This window comes from Protobothrops mucrosquamatus, unplaced genomic scaffold (genome assembly GCF_001527695.2).
Source record: "Protobothrops mucrosquamatus isolate PMUCROS unplaced genomic scaffold, P.Mucros_1.0 scaffold1703, whole genome shotgun sequence".
In the NCBI taxonomy this organism is placed as follows: domain Eukaryota; kingdom Metazoa; phylum Chordata; class Lepidosauria; order Squamata; family Viperidae; genus Protobothrops; species Protobothrops mucrosquamatus.
The window spans coordinates 138,263-149,729 of NW_015387855.1; the positions used below are offsets into that span (position 1 = coordinate 138,263).

The 11,467-nt window shown below is 40.8% G+C and overlaps 1 protein-coding gene across 2 annotated transcripts; it reads right to left on the reverse strand.

The window, feature by feature from the left end:
* Positions 1 to 6,545: 6,545 nt before the first annotated feature.
* Positions 6,546 to 8,817, reverse strand: LOC107293697. 2 transcript variants are annotated; one of them, XM_015822859.1, is made up of 2 exons: positions 8,664 to 8,817; positions 6,546 to 7,369 (listed from the first exon to the last, which is right to left on the reverse strand). In XM_015822859.1, the coding sequence occupies exon 2, from the start codon at positions 7,363 to 7,365 to the stop codon at positions 6,559 to 6,561; it is 807 nt and encodes a 268-aa protein (XP_015678345.1). In that variant the 5' UTR covers positions 7,366 to 7,369; positions 8,664 to 8,817; the 3' UTR covers positions 6,546 to 6,558. The 2 variants fall into 2 exon arrangements, with proteins under 2 accessions (XP_015678345.1, XP_015678344.1); XM_015822858.1 differs by having other exon boundaries at positions 6,546 to 7,387.
* Positions 8,818 to 11,467: the final 2,650 nt, after the last annotated feature.

Genomic DNA, 11,467 nt, shown 5'->3' on the forward strand with positions numbered 1-11,467 from the left:
GGGGGGGGGGCACAATATCATCACAGGGGATCCCCCAGGACTTGAAATGTGATTCTTGAGTCAAGTCTTGGTGGTCCGTGGCCACAAAAGGTTTTTAAAGGGGGTCCGTGGTGAAGAGAAGGTTGAGAACCCCCGTTAGATTCTATTCTATTTTTATTTTTCTTATTTCTGTATCGTGTGGTTAATATTATTTGGCCTCTATGCGTGTCGCATCTGTCTAGGTCTAGGCAGCCAGATCGTATGCTTTATTGCTAAGGAGCATTTGGGGTTCTCAATTTCACCTGTGGCCTTTCTAGGCAGGGTTTTGATTATTTATTTTTATTTTTAAAATGTGATGCATCTTGCTGCCCATTTTACACAAGTGACTCTGGATTCTCGATTTGTGCCTGGAGCTGTATAATATTTGCAGTGCAGACTTTGTAGATTTCAATTTGAAGTTTGGGCAGGCAAGGCGTGTTGGTTAACCCACTTGGCTTGGTGGGCTTCTGTAGAAAGTGGCAGTGCTGCTGGCTTAACCAATGTCTCACTTAGCAACACAAATTTTGGACTCAATTGTGGTCATAAGTCAAAGATTGCCTATATTGCTAAGGAGCATTTGGGGCCTGTCAATTTCATCTGTGGCCTCTTTATGAGGCTTTCCTTTTCTTTCTTTCTTTCTTTCTTTCTTTCTTTCTTTCTTTCTTTCTTTCTTTCTTTCTTTCTTTCTTTCTTTCTTTCTTTCTTTCTTTCTTTCAGTATGTTTAATATTTATATAGCCCTCTATTTCCTACAAGTGGTTCTGGGAAGGCTTAGCAAGTTGATCTATTTATGTCTGCACCTGTGTAATGTTTGTAATGCAGACTTTCGAGATTTCTGTTTATAAAGTCTGGGTAGGTCTGGCATGTTGGCAACTAACTCCCTCTTGCCCGGTGGGCTTCTGCAGAAAGTGGCATTGTTTGTTTGTGTGTTTCTTTGATTTGTGCAGCTCCCCATTTCATCCCAGTGGGTGGTTCCCAAGAAGTATTCATACGATTATTTTCTTTCCCTCTGTTATCTTCATTTCATCTGTCTAGGCAGCAAGGTAGTCCAGAGTCCAATGATTTACAAAGGATTGTATACATTTACATATGTTTACACGTATTGGTATAATATTTGCCAGGCATACTTTCTAGGGTTGTGTTTAAAGTTTGCGTGGCCGGGGCCCGTGGATATATCTGTGTGTCATCTTTGCAAACACCAATGTAAAATAAACCAGCAAGAAATGTAGCCCCCATTTCCTTTATTAATAACAAGCCTTTCTAGATTGTTAATATCGCATGTGGCTTTTGCGTGCCCTGTTTTATTTATTTATTTTGGGGATTTACACAGCTGCCCATTTCACACAAGCGGCTGTGGCTGCCTCACAAGGATTCTAGACTTGTGCGCATAGAACAATATAATACATAACAAGCAAGCATTGCAGCACAGTTTCCCCAATATTATTATTATATCTCTATAAAATATATAAGCAAGGCTGGTTCTGTAGTCTACATCTCCCATAAGAGGTTCTGGCTTCACAACATCAAATGTGGCCTTTACATCTGCTAGGGTATATGCCTGTGTGGATGCCATGTTTATAACACACGTTTTACAGATGCTTTTGTGCCTTTCTTTGTTGTGTGCGCTTCATCTATATATAGAACTCTGTAATATATACAGAAAAAGGTTTGCAGCACACATCTTTTTTCTAATTAGCATTTCTGGTTTGTCAATACCATGCACTGCTTTTATAGGCAGTATTATGTATTTGTCTGTGTAATATGGTGCAGGCTTTTATAGGCTTGTGTGGTGAATTTTTTGCCTTTCTCTTTTATGTGCATGTAGCACTATTATACATACAAGCAAGGTTTGTGGCACGTGCTTCAGATATTTCCAATTAGTGTCTCCGACTTGTCAGTGTGTTGAGCTGCACAGGAAATCCTCAGCTTACTGACCACAGTGGAGCAGAGTTTAGCTAGACATAACAATGCCGTAGCTAGCGTGAGAACCAAGGTTATTGAAATAAGAGGTGATAAGAATTGGCGGCTGGAGAACTGGAGGGAAAGCCTGCATTTCAAACTAATTGGAGAATGTGATTTATGACTGTTAATTGGAGGAGGGAATTGTGCCTTGATACTATGTGCTCAGGGGAGGGGAATTCAGATTTTGGCTTCGACTGTGTTAGTGCCCACGCTATGCTTCTCCAATAAAGATTATCGAAGTCCTTTGAAGAGTTTCATCTGTCGGAACCATGACTCTTACATTAGTAACACGGTTGTTAAATGGTTTCCCCCATTGACTTTGCTTGTCGGACGGTCACCAGTTCTAGTCCTGCCTTAGACATGACAGCTGGCTGGGTGACTTTGGGCCAATCGCCCAGAGATTGTGAGTTCTAGTCCCGCCTTAAGTATGAAAGCCAGCTGGATGACTTTCGGCCAGTCCCTCTGTCTCAGCCCGGCCCACCTCACAGGGTGGTTGTGAGGAAAACAGGAAAGGAAGGCGTATTGGATATGTTCCCTGCCTTGAGTTATTTGTAAAAATAATAAAGGCGGAATACGTTACAGATAAACAGATTAGATCATAATATATTAAAAGTGAGTAGGCCACACCTCATCATCTGTCCATCCCAATGAGCCCATTTGCCTCCTGTGAACTTTATAGCTAAATTGCTTATTATACACATCCTTGGTGTCCTTTAACTCCATCTCGGTGGAAAAATACCCATTATTTGTATCTTTTTTGTATTTCCATGGCTATAAAAAGAGCACCAAGTCAGTTTTCATCTATTTTATTCACCGGATGCATGGATTTGCATTTTCTTATTTGGTTTCTGACATGAGTCTCTGCACAAGGCAGGATTGTTATTTCTGCAAAATGTTTGCCCGTCAGTCATCTTGACTGATACTTTAACTTTGTATCATTCCCTTGAGTAATAGCAATACTATGTTTCAGCTATTGTTTTCAAGAAGTTTGGGAACAATCTAGAGACAAACATAGGAAACAAAAACACAAGATATTTGTTAGGGGGACCGACAACCTCTTAAAGTGTCAGCTTGAATTCTTTGCGTAGAGCCCATGAGCTCTCTGCTGTTGTACTTATATTTTTATTCCCCCTTTCAAGAGTGAAAAATGTATATGCTGATTAGCGGCATATACGTAACAGAGGCATAGAATCAAAGTCACGTGAAGTATTAGTACCGCTTTATAAAGCCTTAGTAAGACCCCCACCTGGAATCCTGCATCGAGTTTTGAACACCACATTACAAAACAGATGTTGAGATTTTGGAAAAAGTGCAGAGAAGAGCAGCTAAGATAATTAAAGGCCTGGAGATTAAACCATATAAAGAACGGTTGCAGAATTTGGGAATGGCCAGTCTAGAGAAAAGAAAGACTAGGGGGGACATGATAGCAATATTCCAATATTTGAGGGGCTGCCACAAAGACGAGGAGGTCAAATTATTCTCCAAAGCACCTGAAGGTAGAACAAGAAACAACGGATGGAAATCAATTAAGGGGAGAGCCAGTCTAGAACTGAGGAGGAATTTCTTGACAATGAGTACAATTAACCAGTGGAACCACTTGCCACCAGAGCTTTAATTATGCTTATTCTTAAGAGACCCAATTGGATGAATTTGTAATGGAAAGTGCACTTTCCAGCGTGCTAGAATTCCAATTCAGAACATCCTGAATTCGACTCATCCAAATATCTCTCTTACCTTATTATTTGCAAAGCATCTTGGAATCAGTTCAGGACAATCATTTTATATTTCGAATAAAAAAATAATTAAAAAAAGCAATGGGAGGCAGGGTGTGATAACACATTTAGTTCCAGTGCTTGTTTACCAGAAAGACTGCCTAAGTATAGTTTGGAAGGGAGCCTTTAATTTAGGGTTTTGTCAATTGCGTGTTTTTAAGTTGAATGCTTAGCAGTTTGCAGCAGTGGAGGGTCTCTGCATTTAGTAGGATGTGTGTGTATTATTTGGGATGCCTGAAATAGCACCAGTAGGAGTTACACTGCAGAGGTTCAAATAATCACAACCAGCATTTTGAAATGTGTGTATGCATGAATGTATTGAAGGATTATGTGGTCTCCTGAGATGGGAGGGAGGGAGGAAGAAAGGAAGGAATAAAGGAAGGGAGGGAGGGAAGAAGAAAGGAAGAAAAGAAGGAAGGAAGGAAGGAAGGAAGGAAGGAAGGAAGGAAAGAAGGAAGGAGAAAAATAGAAAATATCCAGGGAGGGAAGGAAGGAAGGAAGGAAGGAAGGAAGGAAGGAAGGAAGGAAGGAAATGGGAAGAAGAGGGAGGAAGAAAATGTACATATACTAGTAGGCTTTGACATGTGAAAGAATGGTTGATGTTTGTTGACAAGGCACCTATTTTATAAATGGGGATATTTTATGAATATGAATATCATTATGAATTAATAGTTGTGAATTCAAGGGTGCCAAAACAAGGTGGGGACGCTGAACATTGTAGATTTTTGCCTGTGTTTGTTCTTCCTGTTGTGAGGCAGTGGAATAATGTCAAGATTATCTTTCTTTGAATATAGAGTATGCTAACTAGAGGAATTGGAGCTGTAAATTTAATACTGAGGCGACTGTGGTTTGTAAAATAAATTGCCTGCCATGTTGAAGATAAGCTTCTTGGTTTGAGTCTGATTGGAGGGGCGGGGGAAAAGGTCCCACATTTGTGTTTTCAGGGTAATGTCTAATATCAAAACAAAACGATGAGTAACCATCACTCATATTACAGAGCGATTGTGCTATTATACGCTTTGTGTTTGGTTCTGGAGAACTGAGCCCATGAAAAGCTAATTATACAGAGAGGGCTCCATGTTGCAAAGATTCTATATTGTGAAATATGAGTACTATCTGTGGAGGCTCACGGTCTGCAGAGCGGGCAAATAAAACAACATGTTTTAACACGATAAATTTTGCAACGGGCCAATGTTATCTTGTGTAAAGGAGCACCTAAAATACAATAGATCCTAGAACTGCCGAAATCTGTCGTTGGTAAGCAAATATCCGTAAGGCTGAAATTTGAGATAAGCTCCCTTGCAGCTGAGTTCATTGACTTGGAAATCACCAAGGGATTTCGCTTAAGTTTTTTCTCAAATAGAGTCAGGACTGCTGTGAGTTAAAACTGGCTTTAAATCGACAGAAATCTACTCCTTGGAAAATTCCAATGAGGAATTGAGGAGAGTCGTTTAATTGTGTTTAGAACCAGAATATAGGAAAGCTCCGTACGACAACAGTGTTATTTCTTTTGCAGGGGGCTTGTTAAGTTAAACAACGTGCAGGTAGTCCCTGACTTACGACAGTTCATTTAGTGACCATTCACAACGGCACTTGTGAGCTTTTTTTCACACTTAACGATCGTTGCAGCATCCTCCTGGTCATGTGATCAAAATTCGGACGATTGTCAACAGGCATGTACTTCTGTCGGTTGCGCTGTCCTGGGGTGGTGGTGTCATGTGATCCCCTTTTGCTAAGTCGAGGACTACCTGGACTGCAAATGTTGGTGGTTTCAACTCTTCCCTTCCTTTACTATTGACATTCTCAGAGCTCCGGGTGCTACCCTAGCTATAATAATAATAATAAAAGGAGATATTGATCATAAAGGCTCTTCCTTATGGGATCAATACTTCAAATAGAGCCATTCAAAGTAGTTAGATAGATGATGCTATCCCTCTGGGTAATATAAATGTAAATTAATTGTCATTTAGGGCCATACGTTAGTACACACGTGAGTATTGTAGCTACCGTTAATCAGCTGCAAAGTACACCAAGAATGGGTTAAACAGATCCAGACATACTTGGCTGAAATTGGTTACTAAACCCGCCTGGGTGTTTGGCACCCAGTCACCAATGGATGACCTTGGGGGAGAGAAAGAAGGTCCCACCTGGAATCACATGACCCCGGGACACAGCAGCGGTCATAAGTATGAACCAGTGGCCAAGCACCTGAGCGTGGGAATGCTGCACGGGCCGTAAGCGTGAAAAACAGCGATAAGTCCCTTTTTTTCCAGTGCCGTCGTAACTTTGAACAATCGCCTGTCTGTGAAGGGAGTCTCAACCCTCTCACTCTTCCCCTGAAGATTAAAAATAGGGTAAAGGGAATAAATTGAAATGCACTGAATGTAACATTTTCATAGCTCTGGTTCCCCCCAAAAACCCCAGATGTCTGCAGATCAGGCGTTTCATTTCGGCTCGGCTAAATAGGAAGATTAGAGTGGATTATTTGAAACCTTTACGCCAGTAAACCATTATTTGGGCACCTGCGCAGCTCAGAAAAGGAGAAACCACATTTCAGCAGCTCGTGGCTTGGACGAACTCCACTTTTTTAGCAGCTGCTCCAACGGTGCTATTCATAGAGAGCTGCTGACACGGGCTGTTGCTATAAATCTGGATTTTTCAAGCTGCGGCCGGCGGGCCTGAGGTTGCATTTTTAAAGGGGAAAACGCCATACATCAACACCATCCTATTACCCCGGCCTTAATAATTCCTCAGAAAGCCATTATGAAAGCAATTGCTTTTTTTTAAATTTTTATTTGGGTGGTTTGCTACGTCATAAATTCTCGCTCGCTCTGACTACCTGGGTGTTCAAAGCCCAGGTAAGCGGCCAATTTTTCGATCTCTTCCAAACCTCCGCAAATGTTAAAAACATCAACCTCTAGCGACACCGTTACAGACTCTCTTAAACCGCTCTCTTCCCTTTGGACGATAATAGTATACCTATCCGACAATAGATATGTGGTTTGTTTAATGAGGTGGTTGCTGGCATAATGTTCTATGCCCGCCTTCTCCAGGAAAATTTCCATCGTTGCCTCTTCTCGTTCCTCGGTTTGTAAATCTAGGCGAAGATGGGCTTCTAGGTAGGCCATGATCTCACCCTTGCCTACCAACTCTGTGAAGGCAGAACTAACATTTGGACCGTCGGATTCTGAATCTGCGGTCTTCCCGTCAAGCTGTTGATCCTGGTGGTTGGGGAGAGATCCCAGCTCTACTGGATTTGGTTTGGATGACTTCCTACAGACATGAGGAGGGTCCTGATGGACAAGGCTGGTCATCTCCTGGCATAAAGGTTCTGGATTGGCAACTTTTCCCTGGCTTTGTTCCTCAAGATTTCCTTGGGTTTCTTTCTTCTGAGATTCTACTATAAGAAACCATTCTTGGTCCCTTCGACTTAGCCATAATCCAGCCATTGCTAGATCATCCGAAGCCGTGTCGTAATAACGGTCCGTCTGAGTGACTGCCTCCACGATCTTGGCACCGACCATCAGTAGTTTAGCTATGCTGTCTTCTGTTACCCCAAATTTTTGCTTCAGCTGGACTTTGGGTACCTGGAGAGATTCCCGCCTCGCTTCCATGTTCCTGGAAAACAGCAACATTCTGAAATAAGGTTTTAATTTTTTTTTTAAGGATTGGGGTTGCTGTAGTAAGCAGCCAAGAATGAGGAGAACCAGAGGTTTAGTTTTAGGGATTTTTTTCCCTGGAATATGAATGTATATATGCATTTAAAACATTTTGTATAGCTGCCCATTGTGTGTTAATCTCTGGAAGTCTCAAAAACTAGTTGAAACGATGGGCAATGAAGGAATACAATTTCGTTCACATTTCTTGGAGTTTTTCTAGCCCTCTATGAAATTTTGGGTTTTCTTGCAGACGTTTCATTACCCACCTAGGGAACATCATCAGTGCTAGAATGGAATAAAGTTTCTGGAGAGGAGGAGGAGGAGGAGATTGGGGTCCTTTGTGCTCTCTGAGCTCAGTTGTTTTCTTGCAGATGTTTCATTACCCAACTAGGGAACATCATCAGTGATATATGAAAGGGAATTAGGCTTTAATTAAGCCTGCTAAGGAAACAACTGTTTATGTTTCTGATAGGGTTATGTTTTTTTTAAAAATGAGAAATCCATAAAAGTACTTGCCAATGGCTACCGTCTTTCCCAAAACTGACATGCTTCTTTTGCCAGGCAAATTATAAAGTTTAGTGATGCTACCTTCATAGGAACAGTTTCTAAACATGTGAAAAGGAAGACAGCCAGCCGAGTGAAAAATGTTGGGCAGATGGATCTTCCAGACACTGAGAAGACAAGCAAACTTTGGAGGCCTTAACAAAACTAGATAAGATACAGGACTTTATTTAGATTGGCTTTGCTAAATATACATTGGCATATTCCTTCAAGTGAGAAGGACTTGTTGAGTGGGCTATAAAGATCAGCCATCAAACCAAGAAACCTTTCATAAAAAATGTGATATCTGGTTGTTAGAAAAGCTAATTCTTCTTTATAAACATTGAGAAACAAAGTACATAACTGACTAATTTTTACGGCATGTTATGTCCTGGTTATTTTGTGGCTATTCTTCCTGTTCTTGTTGGCCTTTATTTTATAAGGTATTTATTTTATAAATAAACACATTTATGAACAACTTCATTTAGCTGTTGGGAGGATTTTCCTATTATTAAGATGTGGGGCTAAATTTATTTTACATGTCATTTATTTTGAAATTAGAGTTGTTGAGAAGCGAACGGAGAAGATTTTGACCCAGACTTTCAGTTGAGATGTTTACTCTTCTGACTTTAATGCTTGCAATCATTATACAGGCAGTCCTCGACTTCCCATTTCAATAAATATATGAACAAATGGTTTTAAAATCACCTTACCTTGTCTCTCTTCCCAAGGTTCAAGAAGGCAGAGATCTTTAGAACAACCTTTCGTAATTGTTATTTTTCTTTCCCTAATTCGGTTTTGTAACTTTCCTGGCTAATGGTCTCCTTCAAAGCAACGTCCGTGTGTGCCTCGCTTTGTTTATCATGAATGACTGCTTTGAATGACCATGACAACAATGGATGTAGCAACAGCTTGTAACTACTATTCGTAGAAAAGTCATGGGCGATTGAGGTTCTGCAAAGAGCTTTAAGCCTTCCATAGTTTACGGTAACCATGCCTTGCTCAATCTGGATGTCACAACAAACTAAAGCATGCAGAGCCGAACTATTGATTCTTTCGAGTTTCAGAACAGTCTGTATTTAATTCCGGCGTTTCGAGCCTACGTCTCCATAAATATGCCGCTCTCCCTCAGCGTTATTCCCAACCGATCTGAAGATTGCGAAGAATTCACCCAGGATTCAGGATAGTTATTTTTCTGGCGGAATGTCTGGTAAATAGCTCGGCTCAATTCTTAACAGATAAATTGGGAAACGCTGCTAATTTATAAGAAAAATTAACGTGCGTTCAGTGTTCACCTCCACAGACCTTGCAATGTGGTTAGCTAAAAATGTATTAAGGGAACAAACTTGATGTTCTATTTATTTATTTTTTTAGAAAAATCTCCAACCAGGATTGCCTTTTCTTTTTTTTTTTCCTATGACTATTCAGCAACTTCATAAACAGACGATGGTTGGTAATGTGTTTCTGGCTTGGATTGCTGCAGTTAATGATTGTGAGGATTGATTTGCAAATTATCAATTGTTTACTAAGTAGTCAAGGAGATGGGAACCTTAAGGCAGGAAATTTGATCCCGGCTATCGTCCGGTTTTTAGCAAATTAATCATTTGGTTGGAAAATTTAGTTAAACGCTCTCCTATTACAGACGATATTGGGTTAGGCGGTTCTAAGGTGGGAAAACCTAGGCCAGGTGTAGCAACAGTTTGATTCCCTATCAAATGAGCCTTTAATTAATGTGCTGTGGAATTAATTTAAAAGGATGGGTACATGGTTTCTATGTGTGCGCCTTTGAACTGGTTCGGAAAGGGTCGTCCTTCAATTAGAACATAGAATAACAAAGAGTTGGAAGGGACCTTGGAGGTCTTCTAGTCCAACCCCCTGCTCAAATGGACCCTATACCATTTCAGACAGGTGGCTCTCCAGTCTCCTTTTGAAAAAACTCCAATGATGGAGCACCCACAACTTCAAGAGGCAAGCTATTCCATCAGTTTATTGCTCTCACCATTAGGAGATTCCTCCTTAGTTCTAGGTTGCTTCTCTCCTTGGTTAGTTTCCATCCGTTGCTTCTTGTCCTGCCTTCTGGTGCTTTGGAAAATAGGTTGACCCCCTCTTCTTTGTAGGAGCCCCTCAAATATTGAAAGACTGCTATCAGGTCTCCCCTAGTCCTTCTTTTCATTAGACTGGACATACCCAATTCCTGTCTCCGTTCCTTGTATGTTTTAGCCTCCAGACCCCTTGTTGATCTTCTCTGTGCTTTTTCCAAAGTCTCAACATCTTTTTTATTGAGACTCTAGAAAGAGTGCAGAGAAGAGCAATAAGGATGATTAAGGGGCTGGAGGCCAAAGCATACAAAGAACGCTTGCAGGCATTGGGTATACATCCCAAATTCCCTAGGTCTTGCTCATGTAAGTCCAAATTAAAGAGTAGCGCAGTTAAAGAAAAAAGATGCCTCTTTTCTTTCATTCCAAGACTCAAAAGCATCCAAATGGGCCACCATTAAATGTGATTGACTCCTTGTCACTGAATCCATTTTTAATACCCAGTAATAGGCGCACAGTTCTCATAAATTCAGTTTCCAGGAAACCGATGGATCGGGGGAAAAGTTAACTAAGCTTAATAATCAACCGCCTTTATGGTTTGCGCACTCCACTTCAGATTAAAAGCAAATAAATAAAAGGCACGTCATTTAAATCAATTTTTCTACGTGGCTGCTAAGAAGCTGAAAAAAGATGCAATTTATCTTCCAGCTTTGGAATATATTTGGAAAAAGGGGGGAAAAAAATAAGGAATGGGCATATATCCCTTAGAGGGACAATAATCTGCTTTTGTCTCTAAATTCTGAAAACAAGTGGAAGAATTTTGCAATAGTGTTTCCGGTGTTGATTCCGTAAGACGTAAACAAGCGTAAAACTCACATGCTGCTCCTTGTACACACACAAAGTTTGGAGCAAAAAAAGCTGATTACACAAGACCTTCAAAGAATTTCGTAGATAGTTGCGCGGGTCCAGGGCGTAGCGGTTTGAAATGTGTTTGTGAGTATGTGCGTCTGTTTTCATGTCTTGGTTCTAGGGGAAGTGAGAGTTAGGACCTTTAATTAATACAGGCAGTCCCCTACTTGCAACAGTTTGTTTAGTGACTGTTCAAAGTGACTTAGGACCAGTTTTTCACACTTACAACCGTCGCAGCATCCCCGTGGTCATGAGTTCAAAATTCGGACACTTGGCAACTGACTAATATTTATGACGGTTGCAGCGTCCCAGGGTCATGTGATCCCTTTTGGCGTCCTGCTGATGAGCAAAGTCAGCTCAACTGTGGTTGTAAATTGAGGACCACTGGTAACCGAAGAAGCTATTAGCCCAAATCTAGGCAAATATCTTTTTTTCCTTCCCCCCCACTGAAGTGAATATTATTCGGTCTGCCTTTGAGAATTAAGAAGGAAGTTATTTGAATTTGACCACAGATTGGCTTGTGATGGTAGGTATATACGATAGATAAGCTCTTTGTAGGGTGTCAGTTTGCT

Excerpts from the sequence above, each read along its gene's own strand:
- LOC107293697 (XM_015822858.1), bottom strand. The coding sequence starts at position 7,386 with ATGTTGCTGTTTTCCAGGAACATGGAAGCGAGGCGGGAATCTCTCCAG.